This window comes from Erpetoichthys calabaricus, chromosome 9 (assembly GCF_900747795.2).
Source record: "Erpetoichthys calabaricus chromosome 9, fErpCal1.3, whole genome shotgun sequence".
Lineage (NCBI taxonomy): Eukaryota > Metazoa > Chordata > Cladistia > Polypteriformes > Polypteridae > Erpetoichthys > Erpetoichthys calabaricus.
This window is the reverse complement of record NC_041402.2, coordinates 134,287,664-134,302,060: the sequence shown is the minus strand read 5'-3', so window position 1 is coordinate 134,302,060 and position 14,397 is coordinate 134,287,664. Positions and strand designations below refer to the sequence as shown.

At 39.3% G+C, this 14,397-nt stretch overlaps 1 protein-coding gene across 1 annotated transcript; it reads left to right on the top strand.

The window, feature by feature from the left end:
• The first annotated feature begins 422 nt into the window (after window positions 1–422).
• LOC114657241 (C-C motif chemokine 3-like) lies at window positions 423–4,231 on the top strand. Its single transcript, XM_028808968.2, has 3 exons — window positions 423–523; window positions 1,812–1,929; window positions 3,420–4,231. The coding sequence occupies exons 1-3, from the start codon at window positions 460–462 to the stop codon at window positions 3,499–3,501; spliced, it is 264 nt and encodes an 87-aa protein (XP_028664801.1). The 5' UTR covers window positions 423–459; the 3' UTR covers window positions 3,502–4,231.
• The last annotated feature ends 10,166 nt before the right edge of the window (window positions 4,232–14,397 follow it).

Sequence of the window (14,397 nt, the reverse complement as noted above, 5' to 3'; positions counted from 1 at the left end):
ATGGGGGTCCATGTGTAAAAAGTGTTGTCATTGATACATGGTTTAACTGAAATGTATGCAAATTATCTTAAATGAAAATCTGCAATGTGCATTTTAATCGCGTATGAATTGCATGATTTGTAATTCTAACCTGTGGAGCAGAAGGGTAAATTAAGGAAAAAAAAATTGTTTTTGTCCCAAATATTATAGAGGGCACGATATATGAATATTTATTATTTCCTAGAAAACTGTTCAGAGAAAAACACGACAGAATTGTGAGTACAGTGGAAGTCTGTAAACTTTCCCTCTTGGCTTCCTCTCCAAGTGTTATCATTCCTTGAAAGTTTTATTCTAAGAATATTTGCAATAAACAATGTGGGATTTCCCTCTTATGTTCTTAAATACTGGCTGTGCTTCCACTGGAGCCAGAAAACAAGCAGCACCCTCAGGAAGGATCTCCTCACATTTGAAATTCTGAAAATGAAAATCTTTGTGTTCACCATTGTCATTGCACTGCTGTGCACAGCTCAGGAAATCAAAGCAAGTAAGTTAGCCTGGGTTTGCTTTAGTGTTTTATCGCCATGCAGCTTATTGATGATTTCTGCTGTGTTGTGAACTTGAGCTTTGACACAGTGTAAAGTTTTAGAAGAATTAACCTCAGTTTGATCCACTGTTTAATTTATTTGTGTTTTTTTTTACTTTTATGATATAATTTCTCCTTGTACTAGGTCTCTCTGTGAAAGGAGGAAGAAACAATGCAATGTTTGTTTTAGATGTTTGTGTTAATGGATCAGTAATACAGTACATTGAAAGTAAATTAATTGTTGACACAGAAATCTAAGCAAAAGGATTCAAATTATTATAATCTTCCCTATTGTTTATTATTATTTTAATGTACCTTTTTTTTTAGGGCGGCACAGTGGCGCAGTGGGTAGCGCTGCTGCCTTGCAGTTAGGAGACTTGGGTTCGCTTCCCAGGTCCTCCCTGCATGGAGTTTGCATGTTCTCCCCGTGTCTATGTGGGTTTCCTCTCACAGTCCAAAGACATGCAGGTTAGGTGCATTGGTGATTCTAAATTGTCCCTGGTGTGTGAGTGCGCATGCCCTGCGGTGGGCTGGCACCCTGCCCGGGGTTTGTTCCCTGTGTTGGCTGGGAATGGCTCCAGCAGACCCCGTGACTATGTAGTTAGGATATAGCAGGTTGGATAATGGATGGATGTACATTTTATTTCATCAAATTGTTAAATTTCTACAATACAATAAATATAACTGAAAGCCAAACTTTTCAAAGTCCAGTTAGTCACGAATTTATCATGTACTGTTGGATCCACACATGTACAAGAAACTGAACACTAAAAACATGTACCTGGCATTATCAACCATAACGATCATTTTATTATTTCATATACAATATAGTATTTTGGGCGGCACGGTGGCGCAGTGGGTAGTGCTGCTGCCTCGCAGTTGGGAGACCTGAGAACTTGGGTTCGCTTCCCGGGTCCTCCCTGCGTGGAGTTTGCATGTTCTCCCCGTGTCTGCGTGGGTTTCCTCCCACAGTCCAAAGACATGTGGTTAGGTGGATTGGCGATTCCAAATTGGCCCTAGTGTGTGCTTTGTGTGTGTCCTGCGGTGGGTTGGCACCCTGCCTAGGATTGGTTCCTGCCCTGTGTTGGCTGGGATTGGCTCCAGCAGACCCCCGTGACCCTGTGTTCGGATTCAGCGGGTTGGAAAATGGATGGATATAGTATTTTGCCCATTTATTAATTAGTGCTGTATTTATCATCAAATACACACATAAAGAAACCAAACTTTTTTCACCGCTTTTTTTTTCCAGCTGAATCAGCACAAACTCCTACAGACTGCTGTTTTAAATTCACCAACAAGCAACTACCTAAAAAAACAATCGACCATTTTGAAGAAACAAGCAACAAATGTCCCGTACCTGGAGTGATGTAAGTGTATGGGATGTGCAGTATTAATACCTTGTAATATTATTTAAATAATTGTGCATTGGAAAAATGTCCTGTTAGGTATGTAAAATAAGATGAATTGTTGCACTTATTAGCAGTGACTTTATGACGTATCTGTAATTTATGGCTGTTAATGAACGATCAAACAACAAAACAGAGAGAGCATTATCATAAAGTATTCATTGTGAATTTGAATGTCTTGCTCTTAATATCTAAAATGGATCGTAGTATAACATTTAAAATACCTGCTCTGCGAAATAAAGTCTATGTGGCCTTTGTATTGTCCCTTTAGTGCAACATTGTGGGACCCATCACCATGGTAAACTTGTAAACGTTTTGGAAGTGGAATCTCTGGTCTTAGATGATAAACAGATGGAGGTGCTTGTCTTAAACAAACTTGGAGAAGAAAGCACACAGTATCTGATGTTCTTCAAAAACTAGAACATGACAGGCTCAGAAAGAATGAAGAGCAGCTTAGTAGAACGCAATCATCGGGCATAGGATAGTCCATCAGCCCTTTACTGAAATAAGTAAGTTCAGAAAATAGATGGATAGGCAGTATAACACAAGCCTTTCACTAGATTATTAATTTTAATGACTGTAGAAGACAGCAGGAAAGGTTCTGCTTTAGAGGCAGCTGGGAGCAACTTTTTGAAATGATTACTTCATAAATAAACACAATTAATCTTTACATAGTACACATTTAAATTGAGGACTGTTCCAAAATATGTTAAAAAGTAAAGTAAATAACAATTTTCATTTTTCACCTACTGGAAAATAAGCAAGTAAAGTGACTTAGCCAGGGTGACACATTAAGTAACGTGGCCAGGACTGAACTACCAGCCTTGTTGCGCTCTTAATAACACCTTAGCTACTTGGTCAGTGCTGCAATGTTTTATTCATGTTAATTGACCAAACAGTCTCAAAGAACAAGTAAAAGACTTAAAGTCAATTTTAATTAAGCTTTCCTATCCTCATAGCTTCAGGTTATGTGATCAGTTAATCCATTTGTATTTCAAATAGCACCTTTTACAACAAATCCCAATCACTGTGCCAACAATAGTATGATACAAAACAAAGTCAAAGAAAAAGATTAGATATATCGGTTCTATGTGAGTTCACCTTCCTTATTGACAAGATGCAGAAAGTTCATATTAATGCTGGCAGCATTTCTAAACATTCTAAAGCATTTAAGTTGATTTTGTATCACAGCTAAAAGTTAATAAATATTTAAAGTGATGTGACTACCCCCTTTCCTCCATGCAATAACAACCACTCAGATATGCTTCTTCCTTTTACACGGTGAGACTTCATAAACAAAATAAATGATTTAGTTTGTTTCATGTGTGAAGATGTGTTTTTCTGTTATCTTAAATCGAACACTGTTTTTCAGAATATAACAACATAAATAATTTTTTTTTTCCCCTCTGGTTTTGTGCTCCCCTTTAATATTATCTTTTTTGTGTTTTCAGATTTCACACTAAAAAGGGTCACAAAGTTTGTGCAAGTGCAAATGAAGAATGGGTAAAGGAGCACATTAAAAAATCCTGCTGAAGAAATAGTGAGGAGGAAAAGGAAGAAAAGATACAGGAAACACTGTCGGAATTTGGAAATTCAGTGAAAGGTTGTTCATAAGACTCAGTATTGTAAGCACCCAAACAAAAAGAACTGTTCTAAGGTGAATTAACTAACATTTGGTGTTGAGGGAATAAAAACCTTCACTGGTACTAACTTCACTTTGAATGAAGAACTGTTCTTATTGCACACTTTAAACCTTAATACGTTGTCTTTATAATTGCATTGCAATGACATATGTCACAGTTAAAACTGATTTGAAATAATAAAGGAACTCAAATGTACAGGCCTCATTTATTTCTTACATTGGATTCATTTATATTAGTGAGAATGCAAAAAAAAAAAATACTGAATGTCACCAAGATGCAATATTGCAAAAGCAGAATAATGACAGCATGATGTGATCAGATGGGCCACTTGAAAGACTTTACATTTCAATTTGATGCATCTCCAAAACCTCATTACAAACTCCTACTGGAAGTGTTGCAAATTGTGCAATATTGTAATTTGTATCTTAAATTAAATTTTAAAATTGTTCTTGATGTATGTAAAATAATTTTACTGTTTTGCTCTTTGTTTTTCATTCTCATTTTATTGTGTTACTTGTATTATTATTACTACCTGAAATTTTATAATCTTATGAGTTTTAATTTGTTAGTGATTTTTGGTAGTGTTTTTGTTCTGAATGGATCCCTTATTATAAAAATCATTATTTTGAGATTGTATTGATTAATAAACACAATTACTTTGATAAAGATTGGATGGCCATTTGATTTCATAAAATACATAATGAAAACAGTTCTCACATTTTAAAATATAGTGAGCCTTATGAAATATTTAATACATTCATTGATCAAAGGGACTTATAATACAAACAATCATTCTTAGCTATTAATAAATTAAATTATAAAAAAACAATATATATGTGAATAGAAAATTGCAATTGAAGCAGAAATTTTTAATAGTTTAGAAAGTGTAAAAGGTAAGATATGCAATGTGGAAGTTACCCCCAAGGAAGACAGGAATAGATTCCATGGATTCCATGTTGCAAGGCAGAAGAGCAAAGTTCCCTTGTTTCAATCGGCTTGTAATATTCATTTTCCTCCCTCCCCCTTGCTTATGAAACATAATCTAAGCATTTCATCTTATATTACGCAAATCAGCCAACCGTTTATTTTTTGTGTAAGTGTCAAAAGGGTGCCCCAAAGAAGGAAAGGTCATCTTTCATCTGTCTAACAGATACGTTCCTAAAGAAGGAAGTTGTCCTAGGTCAGCTTACGGCAACATGTCTTATGACAGACGCCTGTATGAATAACCTGCCGTTATAATAAAACAGCTTTTAACCCTTTATAGCTTGCAAGCAGTTACATTTTCTTTCACAGCAGTATTTCCTTTTAATGTGAAATACATACACAAAGGCCAACCCAATATCTTCAAGTATAAGCATTTTTCAAAGTATAAAAGTATTCCTTTATATGCTGTTCTCTGGAGTCAGAAAAAAGACAATATAATCAGAACTAAGCATCATGACAATATTGTTTCAGTTTTTATATCTCTAAAGTTCACATGATTTCAAACTTTTAATAAAATTAATTAAAAAAAGTGAATGTCCTTTTCCCCCTGTGGTGGGCTGGTGCCCTGCCTGGAGTTTGTTTCCTGCCTTGCACCCTGTGTTGACTGGGATTGGCTCCAGCAGACCCCCGTGACCCTGTAGTTAGGATATAGGTTGGATAATGGATGGATGGAGGTCCTTTACTCCACAGTGCTGCAAATAAAAATATGTTGACTTTCTAACAGTTCTCAGGATAATTAAAACTACTGTGGGTGAGTAAGACTTTTATTTACAGGGTCTCCAAAGTATGGACTAATTGGTCAGTTAATACTAGAAATCCCTTGTCATCCTTGGCATTTAAATCACAGTTAAAGTCTCATTATTTCAGTGTAGCACATCCACTGCTTACTGGTTCTTCTTTACTATAATTATGGCAACTACCATAATCTGCTGCTACCATTTCTATTCACTTATATTGGCATCCTGTTACTAAGCTATTCTTCTTGGCACTGGAACAGGATCTTAAAGTGTGTCGGTGACTATGATTGAAGATATTGATATCATGCCACTGTGTCATTCATCCTCTGTCTTGAAAATGCTGTTATGCCACTGTAAAAACGTCCAGAGTATTGTTGGATGGCCAGTTGGCATGGGTTATAATGAAGAGGTTTATTTTCCCTGAGATTTAGATAAGTCCCTCTCTCCCATCACCACCATTAATTTCTATGCTATCACAGCTTACTTCACCTCTTCATGTGAATGTTTTGATTTCTTGCAAAGTCTTCCAAGCCATAGGTGTTTTTCTTTTGGGCTTCTTAATTTTTTTAAGGTTTTAAAGGGTACATTTTTTGATTTACATTTATTTTTTTCCCAATTTTGTTAAAATATTTTTTATTTCATTTTAGAATTATTTCATGACACCATTTTGTTTTCTTTATGCAGATGCAGATCGCTGTCTCAAGCCTATGCTTAATAAGGAAGTAGCTTTAAAATGTTATCAAAATGTATTGTTTTTAGTTGTCCAACTATGCGTATAAAATCTAAAACCTTTTAAAACCTCTTTTTCTTGTGATCTTTCTGGTGTAACAGATTATTTGGCAGATTATTTTAGATTTTAGTTTTGGTTTATGTATGGGATTTTGCTACTTTTATTCCTGGCATTAACCCCTACTCTTCTCAAGATAAATGTTTCACCTCCTGATTTTGTTTTTCTTTATTTTGTTTAATTTAATTGTCACACACGTGCAATTGAGAGGCAGCTAAAGGGCCTGAATAACAGTAGTGCCACGCCAAAGCAGGGGATGGCGAGCTGCACTAACTTTCTCTCTCAACCCTCTGCAGACTATCCACGGGAAATCCCGCTAAATTCCGGCGTCATTGATGACATCAGTTCCGGTTCTGGCGCTATTGATGATGTCACTTACGGTACCGGTGCCATTGATGACATCACTTCCGGGCATGCTGCTATTGATGATGTCACTTCTGGTCCTGATGGCATCACATCCATTTCCGGTCCCGATGATGTCACTTCTTGTCCTGGCCTTTAAAGTCGCCATATTCTCACACTAAAATCAGTTCTGTTTTGGACTCAATCCTGTGAAGAACTCAAACAAAATAACCCATTTCTAGTCACAGCATAATACACGGGTGGCTGCCCCAAACCTTTTTGATATCTTGTGAGTGTTTTTGTGACAGTGGCATAGTCGGCAGGATGCAAGAAGCCCAGAAAGAACAGGAGAAGGACCTGAAAATTAACTAGGTGGGAGAGTACCGGGGCCAAGTTTCTGAGTGGGGGGTTCGTCCCGTGATCCAGAAAGGCCCGGTGCAGGCTCTGCTCCCAATATACTTAGCTGTGCTATCAAAGAAACAAGGGGAGATATGGGAGAGACACACGGGAGTGGGCTGGTCCCTATGGGGGGAGCGAAGGGAGCTTATTATGTGCTCTCGGAGGAGAGAGCTGTCCCCCCCACTAGGGTCAAGACGCTAGCTAAATGTGGGGTAACCCCAGACCAGTAGGTGGAGAGAATAAAAAACTGGACATTCGACCCAGAGCGGCCAACCCAGGAGCAAGGCTTTGCTCTCTGGAAGAAGGTGACGCTATGGCTAAGGCCGTTTGAATCCACCACCATCCAGGTAGTGAGGCAGATAACCTGCTTTCTGTTAATACAGACCCTTCCTGAACACTTCATCCAGACGGTCTGGGAAGAGTTTAAAAACATGGATGAGCTCATTGAGCTCATTGAAACATCTAGGATGGCCTTGCAATCTCGGAGAGCAAAATGGTCCTTTAGCGGACGCTATGGGGATTACGTCCAACAAAATCTGCTTCTTCCTTACAAGCCGGAGCCTGTTCCAAAGTCCCCAGATCCGTGAGCGCACAACGTACTCAGGAATGAGGAGGAATGCAGGTGGAGAGAGAAGGGGGGGTTATGTACACATACAAACTCCCTGAAGATATCACATACGGGAGTAGTGATTGATAATGGATTTAAAGTTGAAGCACTCTTTGATTCTGGCAGCAACATTTCCATTGTTGATCACTGATATGTGCTACCGTGACAATGGGTGAAAGTAAAGACCAATATAACTTGTATATATGGAGAAATCTAACAATATAAAATGTTTCATCATGAAGGATCACTAAAAAAATTCCCTGTAGCTGTCCTCCAGAATCTACCTTTTTCGGTGATTTTGGGGTGGGACTGGTCTAACAATAAATACGGTATAGTACTGACTACACCCAAACATAATTTAAGCCTAGTTATAGATGGGAATGTCCCATCTCAAGCTGTCTCCACGCCGTGTAATCAGCTGGCGGAGAGAGATATGGAAGACCAAGAGGCAGATGGGGAGATTACTGGACTGTCACAGGCAGAAACGGTATCACCCAGTCCCTCGACAAGCCGGGAAGAAACCCCATCCCTTGAGGTCAGACTGGACCGTCACTCCGAGATTCAATTTCAACTTAAAGAAACACCGGATTCTTTCAAAAGGGAGCAGTGGAACGACAGCTCCCTGAAATATGCTAAAAATGTAGTTGTATTAGTCAATGGCCAACGCACTTATTAGCCCGTGCCACGGGGTCCTCACTATGTGGTAGAAAATAATCTATTGTATCGGGTAGAGGAGTGTGGAGTATCCCACAAACCTACCGGCGGCAGGTCTGTGAGTTGGCACACACCCACCTCCTAGGAGGCCATTTGGGCACCAAAAACACATTAGAGCATATTAAGCTCAGATTTTATTGGCCAGGAATTAATGAGAAGGTTCGGCATTTTTGTATCTCTTGTCCAGAGTGTCAATTGCAGCAAATTCCTAGGAGGGATCAAGCTCCTCTCATTCCCCTTCCCTTGATTGATATCCCCTTTGAAAGGATTGGAGTCGATATAGTAGGACCCCTACAGCCCTCAGCCCGAGGACATAAATATATATTAGTTTTCGTGGACTATACTACCCGATATCCAGAGGATGTTCCTTTGCGCTCAGGAACTTGTAGAGTTCTTGTAGAGAAGTTGTAGAGAACTTGTAGTCTTTGCGCGAGGCGGCATCCCTAAGATAGTCCTTACGAATCAAGGGACACCTTTTACCTTGGAGACGTTCAAGGAGACGGCCAAGTTGCTTAAAATAAAGCACTTAAAGACCACAGTGTATCATCCTCACACCAAGGGTCTTGTCGAGAGGTTTAATCAGAGTCTCAAGCAAATGCTTCGCAAAGGTGGTCAGTGGGGATGGGAGGAACTGTGATCAGCTCCTCCCCCTTGTTCTCTTTAACTATCGGGAAGTCCCACAAGCCTCTACGGGGTTCTCGCCTTACAAATTATCATATGTACAACAGACTCAGTGAATTTTGGATATTTTGAAAGAAGGAAGGGAAGGAGAGGCTTCCCTCTACAAATATATTGGAATATATTGTGCAGTTATGCGATAGATTTGGAAAAATTCAACCCATATTAAAAAGTCACATGGAAGAAGTGCAAGCAACACAGGCCCACTATTATGACTATGGTACGATTCTCCGAGAGTTTCATCTGGGGGATCGTGTCATGGTTTTAGTTGCTACCTCCCATTCTAAATTGCGGAGAAGTTGAGGAGAAGAAAGGACTGGTTGATTATTTGGTGAAACAACTTAATCGTCAGCTGAGCGAGCGCGTATATTATGTAACCTTGCTGAAGAAAAATATCCTTAACTTTGGTACTTTGGAGCTCGAAGCAGCTATCCTGTCCATCCTGGAGGTAGTGAGCGAAAAACCAGGAAGGACCTCCCTGATTGCACACGACATTGTGACAAATCCCGGGGTTATAGTTCGAGAGCACCCTATCATCTTCCCAAGGCAAAGAAAGCAGAGGTGGAGTTGAAATCAAGCGTATGCTGGAACTAGGAGTTATAGAGGAAAGTCATAGTCCCTGGTCCAGTCCAATAGTCTTGGTTAGTAAGCCTGGTGGAAGCTGGAGGTTTTGCAATGACTTCTGTCGACTTAATCAAGTCTCTCAATTTGATGCTTATCCAATGCCTTGAGTGGAAAACCTCGTTGAGAGGCTTAGACAGGCTAATTATTTGACCATCTTTGACATGATGAAGGGGTACTGGCAGGTTCCTTTAACAGACTCTGCTAAGGTTAAGACCGTGTTTAGCACCCCTAGTCGACACTGGCAGTATTGTGTCCTTCCATTTGGATTACCTGGGAATACTGTGACTTTTCAGCATCTGATGGATAAAGTGTTCTGCCCTCATAATGCATATAGTGCTACCTACTTGGATGACATAGACATTTATTCCAGAACATGGAAGAAACACATACAGCAGGTCTGGACGGTATTGCAGACGCTTGGCTTTGGATCCATCCAAAAAAATGTTTCTTTGGGTTGAAGGAAGCTAAATATTTAGGCTATCTAGTGGATCGGGGCACCATAAAGCCACAGTGTTCGAAGGTAGATGACATACTGAAATGGACCCGTCCGTGAACCAAGCGGCAAGTCCATGCATTTCTTGGTTTAGCCAGGTATTACCACCGGTTTGTACCTAGATTTTCCGAGAGAGTGGTGCCCTTGAGTGATTTAACAAAGAAGTGGGCCCCTAACAACGTGGTATGGACTGATAAGACAGACGCTGCATTTGGTGACTTAAAACAGGCCCTTATGTCAGCACCAGTATTGAAAGCACCTAACTTTTTGCTTCCTTTCCATCTACAGATGGACGCTTCTGAAACAGGCCTGGGAGCCGTACTGAGCCAGAGTGTTGATGGTGTTGAACACCCCGTTATGTACCTGAGCCGGAAACTGTTGGATATGGAGACCAGGTATGCAGTGGTGGAAAGGGAAGCCCTTGCGATTAAATGGGTGATGACACAGTTGAGGTACTACCTCTGGGGCTTTGAATTTACTCTTGTTACGGATCATGCATCCCTACAGTGGATTGCCCTACACAAAAGTCGACTCTGTGGGTCACCAGGTGGTTTCTTGACCTTCAACCATATAAGTTTTCACTTATTCATCATAAGGGTTCTCTCCATGCCAACGCCGATGCACTTTCTTGACTTCATAACCACTCAGTCTGGGCTGAGTGGGGGGGGGGGTCTTGTCACACATGTGCACATGGGATATATTTTTTGGTAATTCTATTATATTATTATCTACGTTAAATAATATGGCTGAGTTTGGATTGCTTACCTGTTTTTTTAATTTAGACTGCTAACCTTACAAAAGTATTAATTTCCTGTTTTGTCCAAGATTATGTACTGTCTAGTAAGAATGGATAGAAAAATATAGAAACAAAAGGAGATTAATGTTAACTGAAGAAGGCAAACAACGAAGGGATTGTGCAACTAAACCAAAACGTATGCCAGACAAAGTCAAGAGGCACTCCCTATTTTGACTCAATATACATTAAGCAGGACAGACAAAAAAGAACACTAAGACATGGAAAATTAACATAAAATGAAATTGAAAAATACTTCATAAGCAACACAATATTATATAATTAAATTATGTACAAAACAAAACAAAAATAGAATTAATAACAGTTTGAAAAATAGTATTTAAACAGCAAAAAGTTTAAATAAACAAGACATAAACACGAGCATCCCTGGCTGCACCATAACATCAAATGGGGATCCAGTAAAGTTTTATAAAAAGTTCCCAACTCAGTTAGTGCCATTGTAGCTGGCAAAGTTTATGTAAGCCACAGTAAAAATAAATAAATAAATTGCTGCTACAATGTGCATCACACAGATTAATTTCACTCCTGAACATTGATGTTAAGATACTGGGTAAAGTTCTAGCTTGGAGAATGAAGAATTTCTATTAATGATAGAAATATAGTATACAATTTTCAAAGCTTATTTAATGTAATAAATTTAACTACAAAATCAGATTCACCAGAGGTCCTGCAATCTTTGAAAGCAGAAAAAAAAATTGGGTGAGGATATTTACTTAGGGGCGGCACGGTGGCGCAGTGGGTAGCGCTGCTCCCTCGCAGTTGGGAGATCTGGGGACCTGGGTTCGATTCCCGGGTCCTCCCTGTGTGGAGTTTGCATGTTCTCCCCGTGTCTGTGTGGGTTTCCTCCGGGCGCTCCGGTTTCCTCCCACAGTCCAAAGACATGCAGGTTAGGTGGATTGGTGATTCTAAATTGGCCCTAGTGTGTGCTTGGTGTGTGGGTGTGTTTGTGTGTGTCCTGCGGTGGGTTGGCACCCTGCCCGGGATTGGTTCCTGCCTTGTGCCCTGTGTTGGCTGGGATTGGCTCCAGCAGACCCCCGTGACCCAGTGTTCGGATTCAGCGGGTTGGAAAATGGATGGATGGATATTTACTTAGCATATTGTGCAAATTGGTTCCAATATATCTGCATAGATGAAATTATTGTATACACTACATGAACTTGGATTACTTCAATTTAGAATACAGTACCAGAATGGGTGTCTATTATCACCAGTGCTTTTTGTAAATACCATCAAACTATTAGCCGTTAATCTCTGGAAGCAATCAGAGATTAAAGGTTTCTTAACGGAAGGCCTTGAAAAGAAAATATTTCTTTATGTCCATGATGCGGTGCTTTAAATATCAGACCCACAATCATCTTTACCACTGGTATTAAACCTGCTATGGAGAAACTCATAAGCTTATCTGGATTCAAAATTACATTGAATAAAAGACTACTTTTTAAAGTGGATTCTCTGGTACATCAGACTAGACTGGATAACTTTCTGCTTAGTGTACCACAACACACTAAACATCTGGAGATAAATATTACAAAGAAAAATAACAAACTCGTTAAGCATACTTTTCATAGCACAATGAAAAAAAGTTAAACAAGATTGTAATAAATGATCCTCTTTCTGTATTACTTTAGCTGGGAGAATCAATAATGTAAAAATAAATATCCTCCCTGCTATGAGTTGGCCTTGAATAAATCTTTTACTTGCTTTTTGGAAGATGTTATCTTGATACTTTGAATGTATTTATGGGTTTTTGAGGTAACAGGGTCCATTTCTGATGTTAGTTTTTCTTTTTATTTGATTATTGTTGAAAATATTTTTAAGTCTTTTTCAATGCCATTTTGTTTTTCATGGGCTATGTTGTTGATGTAACATTGTCATATATAAATAACTAGAAGTGTTTAGTGCATGACGTCCCCCTCATGATGGCATAAAGACCAATACCTTGCACTTCCTGGTTATCTGAGATTAAGGATTATTCAAAGATTTTGTTTGTGTCTTTCTTTGTTTTGGTCCCTGATTAAAGATTCTTATTTCTGTTATTTTGGCTACAATTCTGGTTTAGTGTTTTGATCTTGTTATTTGGTTTATTTGACTTCCTTGTTTTCAACCTTTGGACTGTTATTTGGACTACATCTCCTGGTTCCTAAACAATTCAAAACTGCCTTGTGATAACTGTAAAGAAGCTCAACCTGCTGGGGGTCCATCGCCATCAACCGGGGGCACCTGGACAGCTACAGAGTGTGGGCATGTAGCACTTCCGCCACACCCAAAAGTGCTGCCAGAAGAGGAGTGGGATTCCTATGCAGCACTTCCGCCACACCCGGAAGTGCTGCTGGAGGTTAATCAAGAGACACCTGGAGCACTTCTGGGTACACTATAAAGTAGGCTGCCTCACTCCATTCAGAAGCCAGAGTCGGGAGGAGGAGGACGAAGCTTAGGAAGAAAGGAGTACAGGTGGCGAAAGGAAAGAAAGGATAGAGTGCTGTGTTATTGGAGCACTGTGTTGTGTGCGGGACAGTATAATAGAAATAAACGTGTTATTTTGGACATTTTGAGTCCGTGTCTGTCTGTGTCCGGGCTGATCTTCTACGGCTGATATAAAACTTTTTTCTGCCTACACTGGAAGCATGCAAAACAATAAATCTCAATCCAGCTCCACGGCATAGTGTTGAGATGTCCTTTTATCAAACCACTATGTATAAAAAAGAATGGGAAAAATGTTCATCTACAAAATGTTTCAATGGAAAAGTATGGTTGAAAGTCTGGCTGCATCTGCTCTTGGTTCTTGAGTACTGTAATATTTAATTAATCTTCTGTTACTGATGAGAGTCAGATCCCTGTTAAGGTGGAGTGCTACTGTTAAATAAAAAGCCAACTGTTAGCAAGTTTTCAGAAGTGCTAGTGTTTTTTTAAGGATTTGATAGATCTACAAAGAAATCTGTTGTGCACTTTTATGCCACCATGTTGTGGGTTAACTGTTTACTACACAAAGTTATACACTAAAATTAATTGATCTCCCATTTATTTGGAGGTGCTGCGATATCTTGAGCCTATCTACTTCCCACAGCCTCTACACTTGGCTGCAAACTGCTGTACTACCAGTGAAAGATCAAATTCATAAAGAAAAAATGATACCATCTTTTTTGAATAGCAAAAACAGAACCCTCAGGCTCTCAAACTACTAAATTAAAAAACAGCCATAAAAACCTAATAATTCCATTGCTAACCACAGGACACATAAGATCACAAGAGCAAACATTGAAAATGGTTTTAGGAAAGTTAAAAGGCATTTGGAGAGAAATATTGTAGAAAAGGTTAAAGATGACCCAAACAGATTCTTTCAATATTTCACTACTTAAAAACCAGTGATGTGCAGTGAGGTTCATGGCTGGTGAGGCACTGACTCCTTCAGAGTCAGATTTACAAATATATGAACCCAAAAGAGCAGCTTATTCACTATTAGATTGGCAGCATGCACATTGACTACTTGTTTTGTTTCATATCTCATCAGCATTCTTTACACACACATAGGTGAGGTACATATTTGGCTAAGAAAGAGCGTTACATTTATAGCCGCGAGAGAGAGCGCATTTACTCTGCACCATCCATG

Coding starts and splice junctions, on each gene's coding strand:
- LOC114657241 (XM_028808968.2), top strand. CDS start 460: ATGAAAATCTTTGTGTTCACCATTGTCATTGCACTGCTGTGCACAGCT. Junction 524..1,811: donor AGCTCAGGAAATCAAAGCAA/GTAAGTTAGCCT, acceptor TTTTTTTTCCAG/CTGAATCAGCACAAACTCCT. Junction 1,930..3,419: donor TGTCCCGTACCTGGAGTGAT/GTAAGTGTATGG, acceptor TTGTGTTTTCAG/ATTTCACACTAAAAAGGGTC.